This window comes from Marmota marmota, unplaced genomic scaffold (genome assembly GCF_001458135.2).
Source record: "Marmota marmota marmota unplaced genomic scaffold, marMar, whole genome shotgun sequence".
Classification (NCBI taxonomy): Eukaryota; Metazoa; Chordata; class Mammalia; order Rodentia; family Sciuridae; genus Marmota; species Marmota marmota.
The window spans coordinates 23,095,018-23,122,688 of record NW_026000026.1 but is presented as its reverse complement, the minus strand read 5'-3'; the positions used below and the strand labels follow the sequence as shown (position 1 = coordinate 23,122,688).

General features: G+C 34.8%; 1 protein-coding gene across 11 annotated transcripts in view; it reads right to left on the bottom strand.

Annotated features, from left to right (window-relative positions):
- The window catches only part of Ncoa6 (nuclear receptor coactivator 6), a 73,477-nt gene that overhangs the window by 37,888 nt on the left and 7,918 nt on the right, over positions 1-27,671 (bottom strand). For 10 of the 11 annotated variants that reach the window (XM_048811086.1, XM_048811088.1, XM_048811092.1 and 7 more), the window contains 4 exons: positions 26,559-26,664; positions 21,427-21,708; positions 18,374-18,529; positions 7,596-7,718 (listed from right to left, as the gene is read on the bottom strand). In XM_048811086.1, the coding sequence (XP_048667043.1) occupies positions 7,596-7,718; positions 18,374-18,529; positions 21,427-21,661 (514 nt within the window). In that variant the 5' untranslated portion in view covers positions 21,662-21,708; positions 26,559-26,664. Of the gene's footprint in view, positions 1-3,441; positions 3,530-7,595; positions 7,720-18,373; positions 18,530-21,426; positions 21,709-26,558; positions 26,665-27,671 lie in introns of those variants that run through there. The other variant, XM_048811093.1, reaches the window with a different exon arrangement.

Genomic DNA, 27,671 nt, shown 5'->3' with positions numbered 1-27,671 from the left:
GACTCATCCCTCTTGAAAGGGATGTATATAGAGCCATATATCTGCCCTCTGCTAATAAACACTAAGGTTTAATTTTTTCTAACCCTTTATTCTTTTTTTTCTAAAAATGTTTTTTTTCACTGTAGTTTTTTTTATTAGTTGTTCAAAACATTACAAAGCTCTTGACATATTATATTTCATACATTTGATTCAAGTGGGTCATGAACTCCCATTTTTACCCAGTATACAGATTGCAGAATCACATCAGTTATACATCCACATTTATACATACTGCCATACTAGTGTCTGTTGTATTTTGCTACCTTTCCTATCCCCTACTATCCCCCCTCCCCTCCCCTCCCCTCCTCTCCCATCTTCTCTCTCTACCCCATCTAAAAATGTTTTTATTCATTCTCTTCAGATAAAGAAAATGTCAACTATCCATACCAAATAATAAGAAGAAGTACATGAAATCACTATGATAATTCAGGTTGACCTGCAGGAGCTGCAGTTTCAGGTCCCTCCCCAGATACTAAAGCTCTTGGACGTTTAAGTCCCTTTTATAAAGTGGCATAGTATTTGCACATAACCTATGCACATCGTCTCACATACTCAAAATAATCTCTAGATTACTTATAATACTAATACAATGTAAAATTTATGTAAATAGTTATTGTACTGTTATTTAGGGAATAATAACAAAAAAGTCCGTACATATTCAGTTACAGATACAACACATAGGCCCAACTATGTATGTATGTATGCATGTGTGTGTATGTATCCATGCCTACTTCAGTAAATTCTCCCTGGCTAACATCAAGATAATCTCCATAAAGGTTGGCAAATCCAGTTTCAGAAGAGATAGGAACGGATATTCTAACCTTTAATTCTTATAATTCTGCAAAGTAATGTATTTGTTAAGAATTCTATTTTTTTTTTTTTAGTTGTTGAGGACCTTTATTTTAATTTATTTGTATGTGGTGCTGAGACTTGAACTCAGTGCCGCACCCATGCTAGGCAAGCACTCTACCACTTAGCCACAAGCCCAATCCTGTTATGAATTCTTATGGACATGTGGGAGTATATTTAGATTATTTTAAAAGACTTAGAATTACTAGGTTGCAAGTCTTAACATCTTCAGTTTTATTAATTATTGGCAAACTGCTCTTAAAAGTGTTTAATAATAGGGCTGGGATTGTAGCTTAGTGGTAGAGTGCCTGCCTAGCAAGTGTGAGGCACTGGGTTCGATCCTCAGTACAACATAAAAATTAATAAAATAAAGGTGATGTGTCCATCTACAACTAAAAAAAATATTGTTTAAAAAAAGTGTTTATATCAACTCATTAAACAACAGTCTGAGAAATCCTCTTTTTCACATTTTTGTAATTTCAGACACTATTAGGTTTTTTAGGATTTAGTATTTATGGTCATCAGTGAGACTAGCTTATAATTATCTTCTTCTGTCCTTTGATTTTCAGCATCAAGATTATACTAATCTCAAAATTAGTTCAAAAACATCTTTCCTCTTTTTCTATGCTCTGGGAAAATGTGGGTATTTGTCCTTTACCTGTAAAACCATCTGGGCCTAAACAGATTTTTTAATTATTTTCTTATATGGTTATGGATTTTTCAAGTTTTTTAATGTCCTACTAAGTTAGTTCAGCTAAATTACAATTTTGTTAATGCTTTGAAGTTTGCCAGTATGAAGTTATTTATGTGATAACCTTTTGTTCTACTCTTTTTAAAAAATTGAGATATAATTCACATACTATAAAAACCTACCCTTTTAAGGGTATATTTGCTCATTCTTTACATTGTTTGTGCCTTCTCTTTTTTTCTTTAGCAGTCTTAACCACAGTTATCAGTTTAAATTGTCCTTTCAAAGAAAGTTTTTTGGTTTTGCTGCTCTGTTTTATGATTTTTCCCAAGTCTTACTATATCTCTGCTTTCCTTTTTATTATTCCCTTTCTAACATATTACTGTTTTTTTTTTTTTCCATTCTTAAGTCAGATACTTTGCTTTTCAACTTGTAGTTGATGTTCTTATATTGGAGGGCTTAAAAATTCTTCTATATGCGGTAATGGCTACTTTCCAAAAATTCTGATATGTACATTCTTTTAAAAAATATTTTTTTAGTTTTACATGGATATAATATCTTTGTTTATTTTTATGTGGTGCTGAGGATTGAACCCTGGGCCCCACATGTGCAAGGCAAGTGCTCTGCCACTGGGCCACAACCCCAGTCCTTATATGTACTATTCTTATAAATCCATTCTGATCATAATTACCTTTTAAAATTATTAGGTATTTAGAATATATTTCTAAATTTCCAAAAATATGAGATTTTTGTCCAAGTTTTCTTTGGTTGGTTTTTGTTTGCTACTGACATTTGTTTGCTGTGGTCAGAAAACAGATCTATGTGATATTAATATTTGGTATTTACTGAAACTTGTTTGGGAATAATCCATATTACTTTGTATAAATATTCCATTTATGCTTGAAAGATTAAGGACTCTTGATTTATTACTGCATGGTGTCTATATATGTCCATCATATAAAACTAATTTAATTACATTATTCAAGCTTTCTTTATCCTTATTGAGCTTTTAAAAATTTGATTCATCAATTACTAACAGAGGTTTGTTAAACTCTCCTCTCAAAATTCCTCTCTTTGTAGAATTCTTACTTTTTTTGGTGGAGGGAGTGGAGCGGGTGGGGGTGGTTACCAGGGATTAAACTCAGGGGCACTTTACCACTGAGCCACATCTCCAGCCCTATTTTGTATTTTATTTAGAGACAGGGTCTCACTGAGTTGCTTAGCACCTCACTTTTTGCTGAGGCTGGCTTTGAACTCATAATCCTCCTGCCGCAGCCTCCCTTTTGAGGCTAGGTTAAGTACAGAAAAATTTAGCTATTTTCTTGGTGAAAGTTTTCCTTCTACATCATACATTAGCTCTATTCATTTATATGCTTTTCGTCTTAATGTCTATTTAATTTGGTAAGAATATTGTTATACCTCTTTTTCTTGGTTAATGTTCACCTGGTTTAATCTTTTTTTCTATCCTTCTAACTTTGAAACTTCTGAGTCCTTATATTTTATGTATTTCCTATAAGAACATGTAGGTCATCCTGAGATTACCATTCTTTTTATCAGTGTTCACAGTCCATTTACCTTTATTGCTAATTACTGATGATATTCTGATTTGTCATTCTATGATTTTTATTTACCTTCCTTTTTCTATGTTGTTTTCTTATTTCTCCTGAATTTTACTGGATTTTTTTCTATCATGTCCTTCTTCTCTTCCTCTCCACTACTAGTTTAGAAGTTGTACACTCTATTATTTTACTGATCTTTAAAATGTCAATAGACACATCTAAGTCTAATGTCAATGTGATATTCATTATTATTAAATGTCAATACTTATTTAAATTTACCCCATGTTTACCAATTATTTAGCTCACCATTCCTTCTTAGATCTTATTTCTTCCATCTTAGGTTCAATTTTCTTCTTCCTGAAGTACATCCTTGAGCAGTTCAATTAGCAAGGGTCTGTTAATGGTAAATTAGTCTCTTAAAAAGGTCTTTATTTCTACTACTCTTGATAGTATAGCTAGGGTTTTTTTTTAATATTTATTTTTTTTGTTGTACTTGGACACAATACCTTTATTCCATTCATTTATTTTTATGTGATGCTGAGGATCGAACCCAGGGCCCTGCGCGTGCTAGGCAAGCTTTCTACCGCTGAGCCACAATCCCAACCCCATATAGCTAGGTTTAAACCTTTAGACTGTAAATTATTCCCTCAGCACTTTGAAAATACTATTCTAATGTTTCCTGGTTTCCAACACTTCTGTTGATAAAATCAGCTGTCAATCTGAGAGGTTTTTCTTTGTAAATAATTGGTCTTTTTGGGGGGGCGGTGCTTTTAATATTTTGTTTTGTTTTTCATATTCTGTAGTTTTACAATATTATGTTTAGATGTGGATTCATTTTTATTTGTAATGTTTATGATAAATTGGGTTCTGATACTGATTACTTATGTCTTTTAGCAGTTCTGGAAAATTTCAGATATTCTTCTTTAACTTTTGCTCCTCCTCAATTTTTTAATTTTCTTTTAGAACTCTTTTAAAATATATTTTAAACCTTCTCATCTTACCCTTTATGTCTCTTGATGCCTTTAATATTTCCATCATTTTATTTCTCTGTTGCATTCTGGGTGATTTCTTTAAGTTCACTTTCAAGTTCAGCTAATTTTAATTTGCTGAATAATTTATTCATTTTGATTTTTTTTTTTTTTGGAGTACCAGGGATTAAACTCAGGGACCCTCAACCACTGAGTCACATCTCCAGCCCTATTTTGTATTTTATTTAGAGACAGGGTCTCATTGAGTTGCTTAGTGCCTTGCTTTTGCTGAGGCTAGCTTTGATCTTCTTGCTGCAGCCTCCCAAGCTGCAGGGATTACAGGTGTGTGCCACTGCACCTGGCTCATTTTGATGATTTTTAAGTTTCTATAAGTTTTTGTCACAAATCTCTTTATGCCCTGATCATATCTTGTTTTCTTTTTATGATTTCTATAATTTAGAACAGCCTGAAAATTCTGGAAGAAGGAAGTTCAATCCTAAATTTTACAAATTTGTGAGTGAAAGCTTATTTACAATAAGGCTTTAACTAAGAGAAGTATGTAAGGGCTTGGTTGAGAATGTGCCCCTCCACTGCATCAGCAGTTATGACCAGTCAAGAACAACTAAATGTTAATGACTTTAGTTGGCTGTTTCTGGGTCATTTCACTAACATATTAAACCCACCATGCAAGAAGGTAGAGAAGATAATTCCATACTCATTCTCACTGCCAAGACAGACAAGTTTCTCATTTGTCTCTCTGTGTCAGAGGGTGACATTTTTCTAAGCTATCTTTCACTGAAAATTCTGGCAAATCATGAAGGATACTGAATTCTATCTTCATTCTTCATGTAGATCCAAGGCAAGGTCTTATCTTTTATTCCTTCCTGGCCATTAAAACTAACATCTTTTCGTCCCCATAAAATCTCCTTTGTTTACTACTGTTTAAATTTTCATATTTGACTTTTTTTTTTTTTTGGCCCTGTGGCATTCCTCTGTTTTCTTAAAGGCTCAATTATGCATTAAAAGTAGTGTTTTGTCCAGTGTCTTTCAGTGTTTTGTAACTGGAGAGGGAGCTGGCTAACCACCTATTATCTGTTAATACTGGATTTGTTTCTGATGAATCCCATCCTATTTTTCAAAGATGATAATTAGTAAGCAAGTTTTCACAAAGTGAGAAAAAGGTTTTTTTTAGTTCACAATTATCTTAAAGTACCTGCTGACTACATGCTCAATAATGACAATTAACGTGCAGTTTTAGTACTTAATGGAAATCTGCACTAGATCCATGGTTCTCACCTACAGGCAATTTTGTTCCCCAGGGAACATTTAGCAATATTAGAGACATTTTTAGTTGGCACAACTGCAGGAAGGGATAGTGAAGCTATCACATCTGGTGGGTAAAGGCTAAGGAGGTTATTAAACATCCCACAATGGCAGCTATCCACAGAAAGATTTATTGGCGCAAAACAATGTATTAAGGTAAAAACCCTTGATGAAATGATTACTATAATATCCTTACAAATTTGAGAATGCTATAAGGCCATGAAAAAAAATAGGTCCAGGATTTAGTTTTAGTTGCAAATTGCTTTTGCTTATCAGCTAACTCTATTCCCAATGCTAAGAAGAAAGAACCAAGAATAATTAATGGTATTGTGATATTCCAGATACAGTTACAAAGTCATTTATTATTATTTTAGAGAGAATTTAAAAATCTCTTCCCTTAGAAAATTTTGTTTAGTTTAACCTAATATTAAATTTTGTTTGCACCTTTAAGTTTCACTCACTAAACAAGTGAGAAAAGGAATCCTAAGCTATGCTTGGCATTAAAGAAAGACAAGTAGAGGTTAAAAAGTTACTATGACTGCAGATCATTACTGATTATTCCCAGAACTTTATATTATCACAGTTAGCATCCTTCATTTCAATCTAAAGCTTCTAAATTTCCTATGTTGGTAATAAACTTGGGACTATAATTTGTACTTATTTCCTAAAGATGATTAATAAATATGCTTACTATTTGCCAGATAGTTGCTGAAAAGAGTTTGCAATTAGTGTGGTGACATCAGTTTATTAGAGTCTTAACACTGTAAGCCTGGAGGGGATCTTTAGCATTGTTTCCAGGACATGATCAAAGATGTTTACAGGCAACTAAGGCCAGAAAATATTAATTCCTTTGGCCAGGAGTTGAGACTAGAACCCATATTTCCTGACTGTCATGCCAGGTCTATTCATTCTTTCATTATCTACATATAACTTAGCTAGGCTTTTCCAATTCTGCTTCAGTCCCTGGTTCTTCTAGTAGTGGCAACGGTGTCACCTATAATTTCTCATTAAACTGCCTTAGTACCAAATGCTTGGTCTTCTGTGAGGAACTTCATCAATATATAAAGCACCAGGCTGGGTATTCCATCTACTAGATGGTATCCACATCAGCCTCACAGCAGAGGTCTTCACATATACATAAAAGAGGAACTCAGGGTATGTTTGCTGTGTGGGAGATCTCATCTACTTTCAAGGATGAGTTCAGAGAACAGGAGCCATCATCATCTTATTTTAAAGGTAAGGAAACTATTACTCAGGAAAATGCAGTTAGTAGCTTAAGGTAATCAGTAAATGCAGTGTCCAGATAAAAACCTAGTTGCAAGTCCTCCACTACAATTCAGAACAGCAACTTGAAAATCACTTCCTGTCTTATTTGTTCCATAGCTTCCTAAGCTTTAAATGTCAAAGCCAATTCAATTCTTCTTCTTCTTCTTCTTTTTTTTTTTTTTTGGTATTGGGGATTTAACCCAGGGACACTTTACCACTGAACCACATCTTCAGCCCTTTGTATTTTTTAGTTTGAGAGAGTCTCACTAAGTTGCTTAGGCTGGCTTCAAACTTGTGATCTTCCAGTCTCATCCTCCCAAGTCACTCAGACTACCGGTGTGCGCCACCAAACCAGGAAAGAGCCAACTCAACTGCAATATTCTGTGATCCATAGAATATTAAGTTCAATCTCTGAAGAAAAAATTTTAGGTTTACTAGAAAAGGAACCAAACAATTTATAACACTTTCAAATTCTAAATACATAAAAACACATATTCTATACAAGCACGCAAGAACTCTGATTACAGATTCTCAGCCTCAGTGATAGTAGAAGTTGGAAAACTACATTCTCCACTATACTATAAACGTCCTAAGGGTGGAAAATGTTTTATTCATTTCTATTTTGAATACCCAGTATAGGTCCCGTCATACAACAGGAACTCAATAAATGTTTGCTACACAGTTCAGTATTTATCAGATTTTAAGCAAATGATTACAAAGATCAAATGTTTCATGCTCTGATCCTAGCCTCCTAAGAATGATTCATGTCTCCCTTTCCTAATGCAGCAAACAGAGATGTGGGTGTGTCATGAGCCCCTGCCTATCCTGCAGGACTCAAATGATCTTACCTTAGCAAAAAATGGAAAATAGTAAAACATGATTCGATTGAATGGGAGATCTCACCTGGACCACTGGCCATGGGAAATCCTGGTTCCATCCTAACGGAATTTCCAGCTCCCATAGGTCCATTCATTCTCACATCTTGGCTTCGGTTTTGAGCCAAAGCCAGGTTGATAGCACCTTCCCCTGAAAATGACAGTCAATTTATAAAAAGGAAATCATTATGAGAAGCAAGTATTGTTTAAAGACAGGTACACAAGAACTTTTAGTTTTCTGTGTTTTTGAAGAATTATGATATGTTTACCACCACAAACAGGGTGTGTCAATACTACATAGGTCTTTCTTCAACCTATTTAAGCAGGTTTACTTACAAGCACAAGGAGATCATAACCAATTCTCACTTGCAAAAAGGGTAAATGGGCAATCATTAATGATGCATAGTGTCAACAGAGAGCTTAGAACTCTGAATAATTATTTTTAGTCAGATCACTGTATGTTTGTGTGTGTGCGTGCACGCGCGTAGGCAGAAAATATTCTCATAAACTCTCAAAATCCTAGATTTCCTTTTGGGAATTTAAAATCAGAAGGTAGAAATAAGAGAAAGTTTAATGGTCAAAGAAAATACGATGGTGTAGGGACACTGTAATACTTGTGAGCAAAATACCAATTTCCTTTCAATAATTGCAATATAAAAAGATTTCCAGCAGAGAAATTCATGCAATGAAGAGCAGATAGCCTGGTATTAACCTACCTCCATAACATCTAATGATAAAATCAGCATTTTCATTTTGGGGGGTAGGGGTGGGGGACAGTGCTGATGATCGAATCCAGGGCCTTGTATATGCTAAGCATGTGTTCTACAAATGAGTTACATCCCTAGCCCCTGTATAGATAATCACTAGAAGTGTTCCAATTAAGTAGACCCTAAACTTAAATCTTACTTGGTCCAATGATTAAAAAGGTCTCTGGAAACAAGTTTCAGAATATTTCTTGCACTTTATCCACAATTTTGACTACGATTACCTTGGAAGACAATACCACCTACAGACAGTTAAAATAAGTTAGCCAGTAGCTGAGGAGTTGAAAGTCTGCATTCCCCAAGTTCTTCCATACCCTGGGGTCTTGGTTTATAGTTGGATGATAAGGCAGAAAGCTAATGAGGACACAACAGTTTCTGCTGTCCCACAGATGTAAGTTACCTTTCCATGTGTACTTTTTTTTTTTTAAATTGTAGTTGGACACAATACCTTTATTTTTATATTTTTATGTAGTGCTGAGGATCGAAGGGCCTCACACATGCTAGGCAAGCATTCTACTGCTGAGCCACGACACAGCTCCTCCATGTGTACTTTAATCAGCGAGATTGGCTGGTCATCGGAAACAACATCCTACCACTGGGGGTTACAAGATGCTCTGACTTGCCTATACTGTCTACAGTAAGAGAAAGAGAATACAGGTCTTAAGGGTTTTCACCAATGAGAAGGGACTATATCAAACTTGCTAAGATAGTCTGAGCAGAGAGCTCTTAAAATGATATAAGATCATGTCGCGGGGCTAGGGATGTGGCTCAAGTGGTAGCGCGCTCCCCTGGCATGCGTGCGGCCCAGGTTCGATCCTCAGTACCACATACAAACAAAGATGTTGTGTCCACTGATAACTAAAAAATAAATATTAAAAAGAAAATAAGATCAGGTCACTTCTTAAAACCGCTCTACTATTTCCCACTGTTGTAAAAATAAAAGCCATACATCTTAATAAGATATACAAAACTTCAACTTATCTAGCCTAATGCTGTTCAAAAGAAATACTAGCTATACAAGTAATTCAAAAATTTTTAGAAGCCACAGTAAGAAGCAGCAGATGAAAATAACTATAGCATTTTATTTAATCTAATATAGCCAAGAGATTATTATTTCAACATATGATAGAATAAAAATTACTGATATAGGGCTGTGGTCGTACCTCAGTGGTAGAGGGCTTGCCTCGCACACAAGGCCTTGGGTTATATCCTCAGCACCACATAAAAAATAAATAGATACTGTGTCTACCTACAACTAAGAAGAAAAATTACTGAAATATTTTACATTGAGGGGCATTAAGTCTTCAAAAGAAATATGAATTTTGAACTTATAGCCCATGTCAGTTTGGACAAGCCACATTTTTAGTGCTCAACAGCCACAGATGGCTTGTGCCACATGTTACACAGCCAAATTCAACCCTCCTCTGCCTCTCTAACCTCACTTTACACTATTTTCTCCTTCAGTAATAAGGATTCAGACCTGGTCAATTTTTAGCTTTTTAAAGGCACACAAATCTGCTTCTCACCTCAAGGGCCCTTGTACACAAATATTGTTTCCTCTGCTCAGAACATTTCTCTGAACTTTTTTATTTTTTAATTTATTCTAATTTTGTTATATATGACAACAGAATGCATTATAATTCATATTACACATATAGAGAGCAATTTTTCATATCTCTGGTTGTACACAAAGTAGAGTTACACCATTCATGTCTTCATATGCGTACTTACAGTAATGATGTGCATCTCATTCCACAGTCTTTCCTACATCCATGCCCCTTCCATTCCCCTCTCACCCCTTTGCTCTATCTAATGTTTGTCTAATCTCCAATGCTCCCTGCCAACCCCATCATGAATCAACATCGTTATATCAGAGGAAAACATTTGGCATTTGGTTTTTTGGGATTGGCTAACTTCACTTAGCATTACCTTCTCCAACGCCATCCATTTATCTGCAAATGCCACAATTTTATTCTCTTTAAATGCTGAATAATATTCCATTGTGTATATATATGACATTTTCTTTATCCATTCATCTACTGAAGGGCATCTAGGTTGCTTCCATAGTTTAGCTATTGTGAATTGTGCTGCTATAAACATTGATGTGGCTGTGTCCTTGTAGCTGTTTTTAAGTCCTTTGGGTATAGACCAAGGAGTGGGATAGCTGGGTCAAATGGTGGTTCCATTCCCAGCTTTCCAGGAATTTCCACACAGCTTTCCATATTGGCTGCACCAATTTACAATCCCCCCAGCAATGTATGAGTGTGCCTTTTTCTCCACATCCTCACCAACACTTGTTGTTGTTTATACTCTTAATAGCTGCCATTCTGACTTGAGATGAAATCTTAAGAGTAGTTTTGATTTGTAATTCTCTAATTCCTAGAGATGTTGAACATTTTTTCACATATTTGTTGACTGATTGTATATCATCTTCTGGAATGTGTCTGTTCAGTTCCTCGGCCCACTTATTGATTATTAGTTTTTTTGGTGTTAAGATTTTGAGTCCTTTATATATCCTAGAGATTAGTCCTCTATCTGATGTCTGTGTGGTAAAACTTTGCTCCCAAAATGTAGGTCTCTATTCACCCCACTGATTGTTTCTTTTGCTGATAAGAAGCTTTTTAGTTTGAATCCATCCCATTTATTGTTTCTTGATTTTAATTCTTGTGCTGTAGGAGTCATATTAAGGAAGTCGGGGCCTAATCCAACATGATGGAGATTTGGACCTACTTTTTCTTCTATTAGTCGCAGTGTCTCTGGTTTAATTCCTAGGTCCTTGCTGCACTTGGAGCTGAGTTTGTGCATGGTGAGAGACAGGGGATTAATTTCATTTTGTTGCATATGGATTTACAGTTTTCCCAGCATCATTTGTTGAAGAGGCTATCTTTTCTCCAATGTATGTTTTTGGCACCATTGTCTAATATAAGATAAGTGTAATTATGTGGGTTTGTCTCTGGGTCCTCTATTCTGTACCACTAATCTACAAGTCTATTTTGGTGCCAATACCATGCTGTTTTTGTTACTATTGCTCTGTAGTACAGTTTAAGGTCTGGTATAATGATGCCACCTGCTTTTCTCTTCTTGCTAAAGACTGCTTTAGCTATTCTGGGTCTCTTATTTTTCCAGATGAATTTCATGACTGCTTTTTCTATTTCTATGAGGAATGCCATTGGAATTTTGGTTAGAATTGCATTAACTCGCATAGTGCTTTTGGTAGTATGGTCATTTTGACAATATTAATTCTGCCTATCTAAGAGCAAGGTAGATCTTTCCATCTTCTAATGTCTTCTTTGATTTCTTTCTTTAGCGGTTTGTAGTTTTTGTTGTAGAGGTCTTTTTACCTCTTTTGTTGATTCCCAAGTATTTTATTTTTTTAAGACTATTGTAAATGGGGTAGTTTTCCTCGTTTCCTTCTCAGAGGATTTGTCACTGATATACAGAAATGCCTTTGATTTTTGGGTGTTGATTTTATATCCTGCTCCTTTGCTGAATTCATTTACTAGTTCTAGAAGTTTTCTGGTGGAATTTTTGGGTCTTCTAGGTATAGAATCATATTGTCAGCAAATAGTGCTGTATTTGAGTTCTTCCTTTCCTATCCATATCCCTTTAATTTCTTTCGTCTAATTGCTCTGGCCAGTGTTTCAAGAACTATGTTAAATAGAGGTAGTGAAAGAGGGCATCCCTGTCTTGTTCTAGTTTTTAGAGGGAATGCTTTCAATATTTCTCCATTTAGAATGATGTTGGCCTGGGGCTTAGCATATAGCTTTACAATGTTGAGATATGTTCCTGTTATCCCTAGTTTTTCTAGCGTTTTGAACATAAAGGGGTGCTGTATTTTGTCAAATGCTTCATTTACATCTATTGTGATGATCATTCTTATCTTTAAGTCTATTGATGTTGATTTCCATATGTTGAACCAACCTTGCAGCCCTGGGATAAATCTCACTTGATCATAGTGCACTATCTTTTTGATAGGTTTTTGTATTCGATTTGCTGAGATTTTTTTATTGAGAATTCTCTGAATTCTTCATATAGCCAGTTTTTCAATTTTCATGTGATCTTAAGTGTCACAGGTCCAAAAAGGCCTCCTCTACTCATCTCACTCAAGGTTAGATCATCCATATCAGAACATTTTGTTATTTCTTCAGATATCCCTTGAAATTACTAATTTATTTATTTGGTTTCTAGTCAACTTCCCCGATACTATACAACAATAATATGTCTGCTCTAGTTCTTTAAATCTGTTGTTTCAGTATAATTCCATCATCCACTTTCACTCTCAGAAGTGGCCTAATTTAGCCAGGTATGGTGGTACATGCCTGTAATTCCAGGAACTTGGGAGGCTGAGGCAGGAGAATTGCAAGTTTGAGGTGAGCCATAGCAACTCAGCAAGACCCTGGCTCAAAATAAAAAATAAACAGGGTTTGGTATGTAGCTCAGTGGTACAGCACTCTTGGGTTAAACCTCTAGTATAAAAAACAAAAACAAAACAAAAGTATCCTAATATAGATGAATTATATATTCACTTTAATGATATCCTTTAAACATAGAACAGTGCTGGGTACCTGCTAGATGCTCATTAACTATTATCATGTTGAGTAATCAGCTTATCACAACCTGGCAAGATGCATAGATACCTTTCCATTTGAAAAATGCATTTCTGGAATTTTATGAAATTTCATGTTGATAGTAACAGGTTTTATGTGAAAAACAGAGTTGGGGCAAACTCAAAACCTATAATAACGTTTTGTAACCAAAGTGCTTTTATTAAACAATAATTGGAGAGAGAAAAATCCTCAAAAACAATGGAACGGAAATGCCTGATAAGAGGTGCTGGATAATATAGATACAGGGATTCTCTGAGCCACTGAGACTACCATTAAGGTCGGCATAAAAGGAAGTATAACCTGTCATAAACTAAAAACCATGCAAGGCTGGAGATGCATGTCTGGAGAAGGTACCTGAACATAAATTCTCATTCTTAATTTTCTTAAATCACATATGAATAAACACAATTTCTACATTATACTGCTATCATTCCCCCATTTGTTAACTACACATAAATAACTGATGTAAAAGAAACAGACGTAGAAACAACTACTGGCTCCCCAAAACTTGCCAATTTGTGGTTCACAAATTATATCCAATGGGCAAATCCAGCTTACTTCCTGTTTATTTAAATGAAGTGTTACTGAAACACAATCAGGTTCATTCATTTACCCATTACCTATGGCCGTGCTTGCTCAACAATGGCAGAGTTGAATACTCGTGACAGAAAGCTTATGGCCTGCAAAATCAAAAATATTTACTCCTGGATCTTTACAGAAAAAATCTGCAGACTCTTGCTTTAGATCACCATGAATTTACAGGAAGAGTCACAAAATGTTCTCAGAAAAAACATATCTCCTCAACACCCTGGCCAATTCTCAAAAAAGGAAGGGAAGAAGGAATATTCTTCAATGAGAATGGAATGTCAAAGAAACAACTTCTCTCTCCATCCTTGCAGCAGACACCAAGAAAGTATCAACACTTCCCCTTAAAACTCACAAAGTTATCACCCCATTACCAGGTTCATAAAAGCAACTGCTTCTGTCACAACCTTCATACCTGTCTCAAATCCCAGGAGTATAGAAAGAGAAAAAGAGACCACATGGGCAGCCTAAAAGTTAAGAACTCTAGCTGCATGTGGTGGTGCATACTTGTGATCCCAGCAACTTGGGAGGCTTAGGCAGGAGGACTGCAAGGCCAGCCTCAGCAATAATGAGACCTTGTCTCAAATTTAAAAAAAAGGCGAGTGGGGTGGGGCAGTGGGGATTAGGAACTTAGCTCAGTGGTATAGTGCCCCTGGGTTCAATCCCCAGTAGCAAAAAACAAAACAAAGCAAAAAAAAAAAAAAAAAACAAACCCAAAACTCTTTCTATATTATGATAATTGTTATTATTTATAAATTTTATAATTTCTTAAATATATATTATGTATTTTGATTCCTTTTTAGCACTTATGTTTTAATTTATGGCTAAAATATTAAAAGGGAACTGGCATTTTATCTTTGTAGGAAGTAGATCTTATTAAGAAAAGAAACTAGAGGCTGGGGTTGTGGCTCAGCGGTAGAGGACTCTCCTGGCACGTGCAGGGCTCTGGGTTCAATCCTCAGCACCACATAAAAATAAAAAATAAAGATATTGTATCCAACTACAGCTAAAAACCCAAAACATTAAAAAAAAGAAAAAGAAAAAAAAAACAGGCATTTCAAGATACATAGGTAATAGACTTTAGGATTTTGGGGGTTTTGTTTCATTATTTTTCTCAGTAGTAAGAATTGAACCCAACCCACTTGAATCAAAGTGTGGAATATGATATGTCAAGAAATTTGTAATGTTTTGAACAACCCACAATGAAAAAAAAATAATAATAAAAAAATAAAATAAAATAAAATTCTTATTGATACCATAAAAAAAAAAAAAAAAAAAAAAAAAAATTGAANNNTTTTTTTTTTTTTTTTTTTTTTTTTTTTTTTTTTTTTTTTTTGCTTTGTTTTGTTTTTTGCTACTGGGGATTGAACCCAGGGGCACTTTACCACTGAGCTATATCCCAGTCCTTTTTATTTTGAGGCAAGGTTTCGCTAAGGTGCTGAGGCTGGCCTCAAACTTGTGATCCTCTTGCCTCAGCCTCCCAAGTTGTTAGGATAACAGGTATGCACCACCATGAAGGTTTTCTTTTCTTTCTTTTTTTTATTATTTTTTAAGTTGTTGATAGACCTTTATTTTATTTATTTATATGCGATGCTGAGAATCGAACCCAGTGCCTCACACATACTAAGCAAGTGCGTTACCGCTGAGCCACAGCCCCAGCTCTCCATGAAGGTTTTCTAAAAATCACTTATATGTTCCTTAAAATCACTTATATATTCCTTAAAGTATAAATAGCCTAATACTGTCATTTTATCCAATCATTATTTGACATCTACTTTATTCAACACTTTATCCTAAAGACTATTGTAAATTGATTTTATTTTTCTGGATCCTTTCAGATAATTCAAAATCATCTTTCATAATAAAATGGTTATTGCTTAATCCACTATTTCCTCATTTATCATATAATGAAATTGATCTCATTTCTCAATTTACAAATAACCATCTCTAAATAATCTTGGTTGGTATTATCCCTCTAGGAGCACAGCATCCTAGACTGTACAAAATATGTCTTTCTCCTACTGACGATGTTTTCAGCTGCTGAGATTCCAATGAGCATTTGGGTTCTAAGTGAACCACAGGGTCAGTGAGGCTTGGCCCACAAGTGAAAGACTGGAATCACCGGTTGCCATCTTGTTTGCATCAACACAGGAAGAGAAGAAAGGGTTCTAGCTTATTTGGCTCCCAAAAGAAAAGAAACCTGTGTGCTCTCAACATATATTTATCACAGGTTTGTCTCCCTTACTAAAATCATAAGCTGCTTTGAGCACACCTGTAATCCCAGCAGCTTGGGAGGCTGAGGCAGGAGGATTTTGAGTTCAAAGTCAGACTCAGCAAATTAGCGAGGCCCTAAGCAACTTAGAGATATCCTGTCTCTAAATAAAATATAAAAAAAGGCTGGGGACGTGACTGAGTGGGTAAGTGCCCCTGGGTTCAATCCCCAGTACCAAAAAAATTTTTAAAAAGAAACAGAACAAGAAAGTGTTAACCAAGATAAAACTAGAGGAGAAAGGTAGAGGCCAGACCATGTAGGAGATCACGGTAAAGAGTTTGGTCTTCCCAATGGTACAGAATAGAGGACACAGAGACAAATCCACAAAATTAAAACTACCTTATATTAGACAAAGGTGCTAAAAGCATGCAATGGAGAAAGGATAGCATCTTCAACAAATGGTGCTGGGAGAACTGGAAATCCATATGCAACAAAATGAAATTGAATCCCTTTCTCTCACCATGCACAAAAGTCAACTCAAAATGGATCAAGGAGCTAGGAATCAAATCAGAGAATCTGCGTCTAATAGAAGATAAAGTTGGCCCTAATCTTCATCACATGGGGGCAGGCCCCAAATTCCTTAATAAGACACCTATAGCACAAGAGTTAAAACCAAGAATCAACAAATGGGACGAATTCAAACTAAAAAGTTTTTTCTCAGCAAGAGAAATAATATGTGAGGTGAATAGGGAGCCTACATCCTGGGAACAAATTTTTACCCCTCAAACATCAGATAGAGCTCTAATCTCTAGAATATACAAAGAACTCAAAAAGTTAAACAAACAAACAAATAACCCAATCAACAAATGGGCCAGGGACCTGAACAGACACTTCTCAGAAGAGGATATACAATCAATCAACCAATACATGAAAAAATGCTCACCATCTCTAGCAATCAGAGAAATGCAAATTAAAATTACTCTAAGATACTATCTCACTCCAATAAGAATGGCAGCCATTATGAAGTCAAACAACAATAAGTGCTGGCGAGGATGCGGGGGGGAAAAAGGTACACTCATACATTGCTGGTGGGACTGCAAATTGGTGCAGCCAATTTTTGGAAAGCAGTATGGAGATTCCTTGGAAAGCTGGGAATGGAACCACCATTTGACCCAGCTATTCCCTTTCTCGGACTATACCCAAAAGACCTAAAAAGAGCATACTACAGGGACACAGCCACATCAATGTTTATAGCAACACAATTCACAATAGCTAGACTGTGGAACCAACCTAGATGCCCTTCAATAGATGAATGGATTAAAAAAATGTGGCATTTATACACAATGGAATATTACTCAGCACTAAAAAATAACAAGATCATAGCATTTGCAGGGAAATGGATGGCATTAGAGCAGATTATGCTAAATGAAGTTAGCCAATCCCTAAAAAACAAATGCCGGAATGTCTTCTCTGATATAAGGGGGGTGACTCAAAATGGGATAGGGAGGAAGAACATGAGAAAATTACCACTAAATAGGGAAGAGAGGTGGGAGGGAAAAGGAGGGAGAAGGGGAATTGCACGGAAGATGGAAGGAGACCCTCATCGTTATACAGAATACATGTATGATGTTGTAAGGAGAAAAAGAAAAAAAAGTGTGTCACATTAGATCGGATAGAGAGAAGTGATGGGAGGGGAGGGGAGGGGAAGGGGGCATAGGAAGGGCAGCAGAATAAAACAGACATTATGATTGCTGTATGTATATAGGTGACTCTATGACCAGTGTGATTCTGCAATCTGTACAATCAGAAAAATGAGAAATTATACCCCATTTGATTCAAATGTATGAATTAATCAAGTCATGTGTAGCTAATAAAAAAAAAGAGTTTGGTCTTCATTCTTTGAACAACAGCAAGCAATAGTAGGGTTTTAAGCTGGGTGAATAAGCAGGTGTTTGTGTTGAGCATATTTTTATTTTGAAAAGGGTCATTCCAGTAAAAATATCTGAAAAATAGATATTGCTACAAAAGGACTGTTTAGGACCTCCTAATCTGTTAGATGAATAAAGAAAGCATTAAAGTTTTGGCAGAAGGAAGCAAATTAAAATAGATATTCTTTAAAAGACAAATCAGTTCCTAGTTAGGGTACCAGCAATACCAAAAGCTGAATGCCAGACATGGTAGTAATTGCCTGTAATACCAGTGATAGGGAGGCTAAAGCAGGAGGATTGCAAGTTCAAAGCCAGCCTCACCAATTTAGCAAGACCCTAAGCAACTTAGTGAAACCCTATGTCAAAATACAAAATTTAAAATAGGGTTGGGGATGTAGCGCAATGGTAAAGTGCCCCTGGGTTCAATCTTCAATACCGAAAAACAAAGACCCCAAAACAAAAACAAAAAACCCAAAGTCTGAGACTGATGGCCAAAATTAAATAAATGGAAGTCTGAGGGCACAGATGCTGAAGAACATTGGGTCCAAGAAATAACCTTGGTGTCTCTTATACTAAGGTGCTGCCATGAGCTGCTACTTGGCATTCTGAAACATAAGAGCAGGGGAATAGAAAAAGCAGCACTAGAAATCATGCTATATTCTACTATTGTTATGTTTTGGTCCAGATGGGCACATGACAAAGTAAGAGACCTTCAATCTGAACGGAGAGAATCCCCAGATCCCGAAGCTGCTGGTTGTTGCTCTGTGCCAGGATCCGTAGTCGCTCCGCTGCTTCCCGGGGGATGTTGAATGTCACACGCACACTGTTCCATGGTTCCACCTTCTGTACCTTTAGCTTGCTGGATTCTTTATCATAAAGAAAAAAAATAATAATATTAGTGATTTTTCAGGCAATAGAAGATGTGGAACTAAAAAGCAAGCAAGCAAAAAAAAAAAAAAAGAAAGAAAGAAAGAAGAGAGAAAAAAACGCAGGGTACCAGCTTGGAACATCTGAGATTAAATCATCTAATGCTTTGGCATTAAGTGGACTTCAAATCTAATTCCAACTTTGCCATTTGGCACCTGGGTGACCAGTAACAGGCTATTTAACCTTTCTGAAATGTAATTTTCTCTTTTCTAAATCTAGGAAAAAAACTAATTCATATGATTGTATCACATGAGATAATAAATACAAAAAACCCAGTACAATACCTGACATACTATAAGTACTGAATAAATAGAAAGGAATAAGATAAAGTAAAGAACATAGGAGAGGAGAGAGAGATAAGTTTAAAATAATCAAGTAAAAAAAAAAATCAAGTAATGTCTACTTCTGGACTCATCCTAACGCATATGAACTTAAAACCTGAGAACATGGAAGCCTCAAATTTCAAGTGAAATTTTCTAAAAATATTGGGTGCCATACATGCTAACGACAGAATATTAAGGAATCTGCAACTATAATCTACTAAATTTATATAAAGAAATACACTAAAAAGGAAAAAGAGTAGATTTAACATTTTTCAAAATGTTAAGCAATTTTCTCTCTCCAAATTAAATACTGAAATTTTAATATAAAACTTAAAATATTCATTGAGCACCTACATGCAAGGTATTCATAGATGCCAGACAAAGAATTCTTCCAATGTCCTATAAATGCTTTAATTTAAGGAGAGCTTAAGTCTTGATTCTTTATGTCTTTGATGTTTAAATTTTTTTGTACTTAAAACTAAAGAGTAGAGTTTCTATATTGAAGCACACAAAATTGAGTGGGGGGAAAAAAGCAACACAAATTTGACAACTAAGCTTCAATTAAGATAGAAAAGCATTACATTTCAGAATAACAGTATTTCTAAAAAGTCAATGTAAACTTCAGGTCATATTCTCAAAAGAAGATACAAAAGCTGACTACTGGGAAAACTAGGGTTATCTACATGCAAAACAGTGAAGTTGTACCTACAGTATATGTAAAAATAAACTCAAAATGGAAAAAAGACCTAAATCCCTTAGAAGAAAATATACATGGCAATAGCTTCACAACACTAGACTGTAGTGATTTTTTAGATATGACACTAAAGGCAAAAGAAAAAAAGAGAGAAAAAAATTGAACTTCACAAAAATTTTGAGTATTAAATTAGTAAAAAGGCAATAACAGATGGGAAGAATTATAAATCATATAATAAAAGACTGAGTCCAGAATACACAGAAAAAGCCTAAAACTCAACAACAACAAAACAGTAAGCAAAGAAAAAAAAGATGAGAGGCCTGGGATTGTAGCTTGGTGGTCAAGTGCTTGCCTCACAAGTGGAAGGCACTGGGTTCAATCCTCAACACCACATAAAACTAAAATAAAACTATTGTGACCATCTACAATAAAAAAAAATTTAAAAAGTGGGGGGCTTAAGGATTTGAATAGACATTTCTCCAAAGAAAACATACAAATGGTATACTGAGTATACTGCCCAAAGAACTGAATGAAAGCAGGGTCTTGAAAAGACATATTACACCCATGTTCACTGCAGCATTATTCACAATAACTAAAACCCAATATAATGCCTAATTTGCTGAGGATGGCCTTGAACTTGTGATCCTCCTGCCTCAGTCTCTGGAGCTGCTAGAGTCACAGGCGTGCACCACCACACCCGGCCTTAAAATATTTTTTAAACCAAGAATATAATCTGGCAGAACTGTAAATTTAGATTTGATAATAACTGATTGAGCAATTTATAAACAACCAAAAATGGTAATTAAGAGCAATGAACAATTTTAGGTCTAGGTAGGCCTTTATAATATCATACAGTATGACTATGATTATGATTATGCTTATAATGATGACAATAATGGCAATTTCAATACATGAAATTCTCTTATATTGCTAAGTAATCCTTAACTATCAAGAGCCTTGTACAAGACAGTAAAAAAGCCCCCGAAAAAACTAGGGCTTTCCTCCAAACATCAAATCTCAAACAAAAACACCCCAAACCTGAAAAATCTAATTAGCACATGACCAAATTAGGATTTGTGAGAAAAGGCTTTCCACTCTGGTGGGATTAGATAATGGTGCTGACTAGAAAAGATGGTGAACATATAAACAAAGTTTCAAAAACACAATGCCCACTAGACCCAGACAAGTTATCAAAATGTGTGAAGAGGCCAGATGGGAACTGTGGAGAGGCAAAGTGCCCTTGGCAGCAGCTGCTACTTAACACCATCTGGGAAATGGGAAGACCTCAATGTTACCTGACCTTCTCATTTTTAATGATAAATTGGTTCCAACGTAATGTATCTCAATTTCTAAAGCACTGGTGATAAACTCAAACACTAAAAACAAAATTTAAAAAACAAAGCAAACAAACAAACAAACAAAAAAACTAAAGTGGGCTATATAACACATGTCTGAAGGCTGGATCCAACAGGCTGTCAGTGATCTCTAATCTAAAATATAAGTATGTTTTAAGTACTTAAAGTAGATTCAGAGAATACTGGATCTTTTTAAGCTTTAAAGGACCTTAAAGATCCAGTTTAAACCTGTCAACTTATAGTAAAGAAACAGATCAAAGCATTAAAAACAATAAATAAATTTGGGTCTTGAAAGTTAGTGCTATCACTAAAAGAAACACAACAGCATTTCTGCTTTTAAAAACTCCTAAATTCCTAATTTTGTACTTAAAATTAGCCTTTCAACTTAGTTTAGCAAAACTTTCTTTGTAAAACTCAAAACACCATGGAAGGAAAAGAAGGAAACAATCATTAAAACAAATTACCCATGTGTAACAAATTGGGCACATTCTTCAATATTGCATCTAATTTCCATTGGAAATCTTTATCATCTATATTTCCTTTGAAGGCCATAAAAATTGTGGAATCCTCCAAAATACTGTCACTTTTTGTGTCATCATCTTCTAGTCCAGAGTCAAACTCCATCTCTGAGTCTTCCACTGTTGATGAACACAAGGAAGTATAGATGTCTTCTAAGTTAGGAAGGTCGTCCAAAACCATGGTGAATATTATTCCTGAAGCATATGCCAAGTAGACAATAAGAAAACCTTGGAAAAAGGGAAAGGAAAAGAGAAGAGTATTACATAGTATAATTATATACTCTAAAATGTACAATTCATAGTTTAGTGAAAACTGCAATTTATTTGATAAATGATAAGGACAGTATTGCAGTATAATAAAATTAAGAAATTAAAGAAAAGCTTAAACTATTTAATTAAGATATCCTAAAATTATTCATTATTTTTCTTTTTTTCCCCCAGTATTGGGAATTGAACCCAGGAGGACTATACATATCTACCTCTACATTTCCAGTGCTTTTTATTTTTAATTGAGACAGGGTCTTACTAAGTTGCCCAGACTAGCCTTGATCATCCTGCTTCAGCCTCCCAAGTAAATAGAATTATAGGTGTGTGCACCACACCTGGCTAAAACAATTCGTTCTTTGAAGTAACAGAAATAAAAAAAAATAAACAAGTCTTTAAATTTCCCTTTTATAATGCTGCATTGCTACCTTTTTTGTAAACCTGGAACATTAGGAGGAGTGTACAAAGGATTAAATAAAAACTTTCTGAGAATCAAGTTTTATAAGCCTTTGGTTGAACACATAGAACAAGTGGCCCCAAAGACTCCCGTTGCTCCTATGCCAAAGAACAGCCTTAGAGGAGCCAAGGTTTCTTTCTAAAGCCCTCTTCTTTCTCCAACCTGCAAAGTACAACTAGACCCAACTGAAAGCATATGGATGATTACTGAAACTCCTGAATTCTTTTACAAAGACTGTTTTTTAAAGTACCAAGTGCTAACAGATTGCACCACTGGAGTTCCTAAAAAAAATGTTTTAAACAACTCTTAAAGGGTTATTAATAGTGATTTGGCTGAAAGTAATAATTCAGAAACAACAAAATAAATCTTTAAATGCTTTTATTAAAGGAGCACAAGTGGTTAGTACATGTTTATAGAAGCAATGAATTATGTCCTGGACAGACCTAAATTACCTTTTAACTTTTAGATTTAAAGAAGTTACATTTTTTGCTATTTTCAGTTTTGTTGCTGACCAGTATGCATATTAAAAATCACATATGGCAATTTCCTCTATTAGCTTTGGGATTGAAGATCCCATTTTTAACCAAAGTGAATGAATACATATTAATCATCAGCATTTGCGTTATGCAAGAAGAGCATGGGTATATAAGAATCTCACACCAATTTTCTAGTTAAAAAATTCCTTACTAAAATATAACTTTTAAATAAAGTAAATAAGAAAAAAGAACTGAAAATACCCTAAAATGTAAACAGTGATTGTATTAAATTGGTAGGATCACAGATAAATTTCCTATTTCCCAAGTATGCTGAAAGTCATTAAGAAATGCAAATTGAGGTGGTGTATGCCTATAGATATCTATAATCTCAACTACTTAGTAGGCTGAGGCAGGAGGATTGAAAGCTTGATGCCAGCCTGAGTAACTTAGTGAGATGAGGTGTCAAAAAAAAAAAAAAAAATTAAAGGGGTAGGGTTATAGCTCAGTGGTAGAGTGCTCAAGGTTTAATTTCTATTTCTAGTCCTGCAAAAAAAAAAAAAAAAAAGCAAAATGTTTAAAAATTAAACTTAGAACAATTTTTTGAAAATAAATAAATAAGGACTGGGGGGCTGGGCATATAACTCAGTGGCAAAGTGCTTGCCCAGCCTGCATGAGGCCCTGGGTTCAATCCCTAGCACCCACATAAAAGCGGGAGGGGACTGGTGATGTAGCTTAGTAGCAGGGCATCCAGCATTTAACCCCAGTAACACCAAAAAACCAAAATAATAACAATAACAAAAGAAAACCTTGAAGTCAATAGCACATACCTGTACTCCCAGCTACTGGGGAAGCTGAGGGAGGAGAATGTAAAGTCAAGGCCAATCTAGGCAACTTAGCAAGACCCTGTATCAAAATAAAAAATAAAAAGGGCTGGGAATATAGCTCAGTGGTAGAGCACTCATGAATTTGATGCCCATTACTGAAAATAAAAAAGAAAGAAATGTCAAACTATGTTGTTATTTGTATACTACATGTATTAAAGAGGATAAAGTATTTAAAAAACCTTGCTTAACTCTTCTTTATTAAACAGTGATTAAACTTCAAAAGCAAAAGCTTTTTAAAAACCAACCTAGGGGCTGTAGCTGTAGCTCAGTGGTAAAGCATCTGCCTTGCATGTGTGGGGCACTGGGTTCCATCCTCAGCACCACATAAAAATAAATAAAGATATTGTGTATCCATCTACAACTAAAAAAAATATTTAAAAAAAAAAAGCCAACCTAAGGGCAGCTAGGGTTATAGTTCAGTGGTAGAGCACTTGCCCAGCATGTGTGAAGCACTGGGTTCAATTCTCAGCACCACATATATATAAATAAAATAAAGGTCCATCGACAACTTAAAAAAAAATTAAAACAAAAACCTAAGCAATATTTGGGGAAAAACTTTTCTGTTGTTTAAGCAAATAGGCAAAAAATACTTGTACATTTGAGCAAAGCACCTTATAATCTAGTAATTATATCCTTTTCTTGTATTGTTACTGTCAGAACAGAACCGTGTGGTGTGGTTAACAAATAACAGCATTCAGAAAATACCTATATAAAAACTACCACTCTTTATTTAACTGCACTTTACAAATTCTAACAAATTTTAGATTAAAGGTAAATAAATGAAAGCTAATGAAGGAAGTTTTTTTTTTTTGAGAGAGAGAAATTTTTAATATTTCTTTTCTTTTTTTTAGTTTTTGGTGGACACAACATCTTTGTTTGTATGTGGTGCTGAGGATCGAACTCGGGCCGCACACATGCCAGGCAAGCGCGCTACCACTTGAACCACTTCCCCAGCCCCGCTAATGAAGATTTTTAGGGCTTAAAAACTGCGGCTTGGCAGGAAAAAGACTGATGGCTGAAACTGTCTAAAAAGTTAGTTTCTTAGCAGTTGTTCCAAAGTTGGAATTGCCAAGAAAATAACTAAAAATTTAAGAAAATTTTCGAAAAGAATCTTTAGCTGGAAAGAGGGAGACCAATTAAAAAATCTGACTGATAGTCATCTAATGAGGCTGCTGATTGTTCCATGAAGGCTGTGTATCCCAACTTGGAAAACCCTTGACTGGCAGACACAGATACACCAATTCAGGAATAACCAGTTCAACAATACCAAAACAGTATACAGGTAATTACAAAATAAGAAAACTGAAACAATCTATGAAAAACTGTTGACTTCCCCTTCAATTTTTAAGGAAACTTCTAGATAATGTGGTCACTGAGATAATATCCACTTAAAATCCGACCCTCGATGAAGGATTTACTATCAAAATAACTGAACAACTTTTCAGTGAAATGTAATTCAGTTAACTGCTCTTGGAAAGAGAAAACAAACTGTAGGTGACTGCTTCATGAGAATCATTTGCTCACTTTTGACATCTGTCACAAGAAGGCATATGTTATTGTCTGGGTTTGCTAAGAATGACCACCAGTTTTCATCCACATAATAAATTTTCAGATTACCTAATAATTTCACTTTTTACTCAGGCTCTTTTAATCTTTCATAAAGAATTTAAGAACAAATGTGATATTTAGGAAAAATTTAAAAGGCAATCATAATATTTATTTTAACTTAGCAGTAAAAACAATTTTAGAGCTACCTAATAGCTCCAGTTGATGAAGGAATCACCAGGGAATCAATTATGTTTATACAAGAATGGATCATGAATAAGGATAACACATTACATGAAAAACTGAAAGAGAACTAAACATTCACATGCTGCTGGCAAAGGGAAAACTCTAACTCCACAATGTAAAGACATGACTGTTACCATCTGAATGCAATGATCAACCTTAGCATGACTTACAGAGAAACAACAAGAAATTATGTACAGTATTAAGTGCACTGAATTATCTACAAAGTATTCTTGCCAAAAGTGTTTAATCTTAATCTAACAAGTCTTTAATAGGAGATAAAGAAAGAACTTAAAAAGCACCATGAGGGAATAATCAGATAAATCGAGAGTATAGGATTTCTACAGAACATCTGATTTAGTCTCTTATAGAAAAAAGTGGATAACAACTCTTCTAAATTAAGAGACTTAAGAGACTTATTAAATGAATAAATGGTCATTTGTCAAGTCTCCACAAGCATTTCTGAAGAGTCTCCCATGTCAGTTAAACCGACTATGACATAGCATCCAGATGAAGACTCAAAGAATTTATTATGAATGCTGTACTTGAAACCATAAGTTTCAAGATAAAAATGGTCTAATTTCTGCTGGGCTTTAGCTTAACTCCAATCTAAACAGCATTAAAACATAGGTTGTGTTTAGTCTGCAACTTTCCACGTACATATATTTATTTTCTTTTTTTGAAACAGGGGTCTCACTGTTTTCCAGGCTGGTCTTGAACTCCTGGGTTAAACTGATCCTCCCAGCTCAGTCTCCCAAATAAGAATTAAAAATATATCCTATTTTTAATCAGAGATATATGTTTGAAATCTATTACAGTTTTAATCAAGATAGATTTTAATCATCAGTTATTATTTACTGTGAAATCCGAGGTGATTCTTTATAAAAGGGTGAGAAACTACATTAAAAAAGATTATTGTAGAAACCCTACTTAAAAACAGAAAATGAAGGCTGGGGATATGGCTCAGTGGTAGAATGCTTGCCTAGCATGCTGTAGGTTCTGGGTTTAATCCCCAGACCAGAAAAAATTAAATTAATTAAAAAATAAATACAAACAGAAGAATGGCATTTGCATTTTATTCAGTGGTTCTAAAAATAAAAAATGCATTTTAGACAGTTTCTCTAAAAAGAAAGGCAATACCTGAAAAACCAAAAGAATAAACATTACTTTGGGCCTTTTATCTACTATCCTATATAACATTTTACTCACCAAAATGTCTTTATTAATTTTTATCATTTATTCAGGTCATCTTCTAAGTCCGAACAAGTTGGCATTTTTAGGGCTTATATTTCAAGATAACAGCCAAATCAGAATTCTAAAAAAAAAGAGAGAGAGAGGAAGAAAGAGAAAGAAAAGAAAAATAAAAAATAACAGTATTTTGGCATCTTTAGAGAATGGTACAATACTTTTCATTGAGTCTCCAATAAATATCTTTTTCTGAGATCTTAAAACACTCATAAGTAAGCATTCAGAATGTGGAAGCAAAACTCAGGAATTTAATACCGGCTTCATTTAAGAATCAAGAGGCCTTAGAGCCCACCCTGTATCTTCTTTCCTAAATCTGTCAAATTAAAATGAATTAACACCATACCACATTGTTTGCAGTTACTGGGAGCCAAAACAAAAACAGTTATATATATACACTAGATAAAAAACCCATATCTTTGAACAAAACTTCAAAGTTAGTTTTTAAACTTCATGAATACAGATGTAATTTTTTCCCATGTATATCCATAATATTTAAACACTGTATTTTTCATTAAATCTTCAGTTTAAGTTGTGAAGTATTTTTTGTAGTAGCATAGAAATTCTGCACAGAAAATGTATTATTTTGGGGGCTGGGGTTGTGGCTCAGTGGTAGAGCATTTGCCTAGCACACGCGATGGCCTGGGTTCAATTCTCAGCACCATATATAAAAAAATAAAGCTATTGTGCCCAACTACAACTAAAAATTAAATATTTTTAAAAATGTATTATTTTGGCACACTTCATATTTGGCACACTTTATCTATTTTAATAAGATAGCATCAGTCTATAACATCTTTAATTTGGGTGTTATGATTTTACATTCCTGCATGTACTGGCTTTCTTTTTTAAATTTTATTTATTTATTTAGTTGTAAATAAACAAATACCTTTATTTTATTTATCTATTTTTATGTGGTGCCAAGGATAGAACCCAGTGCCTCACAAGTACCAGGCAAGTGCTCTATCACTAAGCTACAACCCCAGCCCAAGCACTGGCTTTAAAATCTAGATGGATATATGTACTAGTAGTTAATAATTAGAGGAAAAAATCCTGTAATTATTTTTTAGTTCAAGA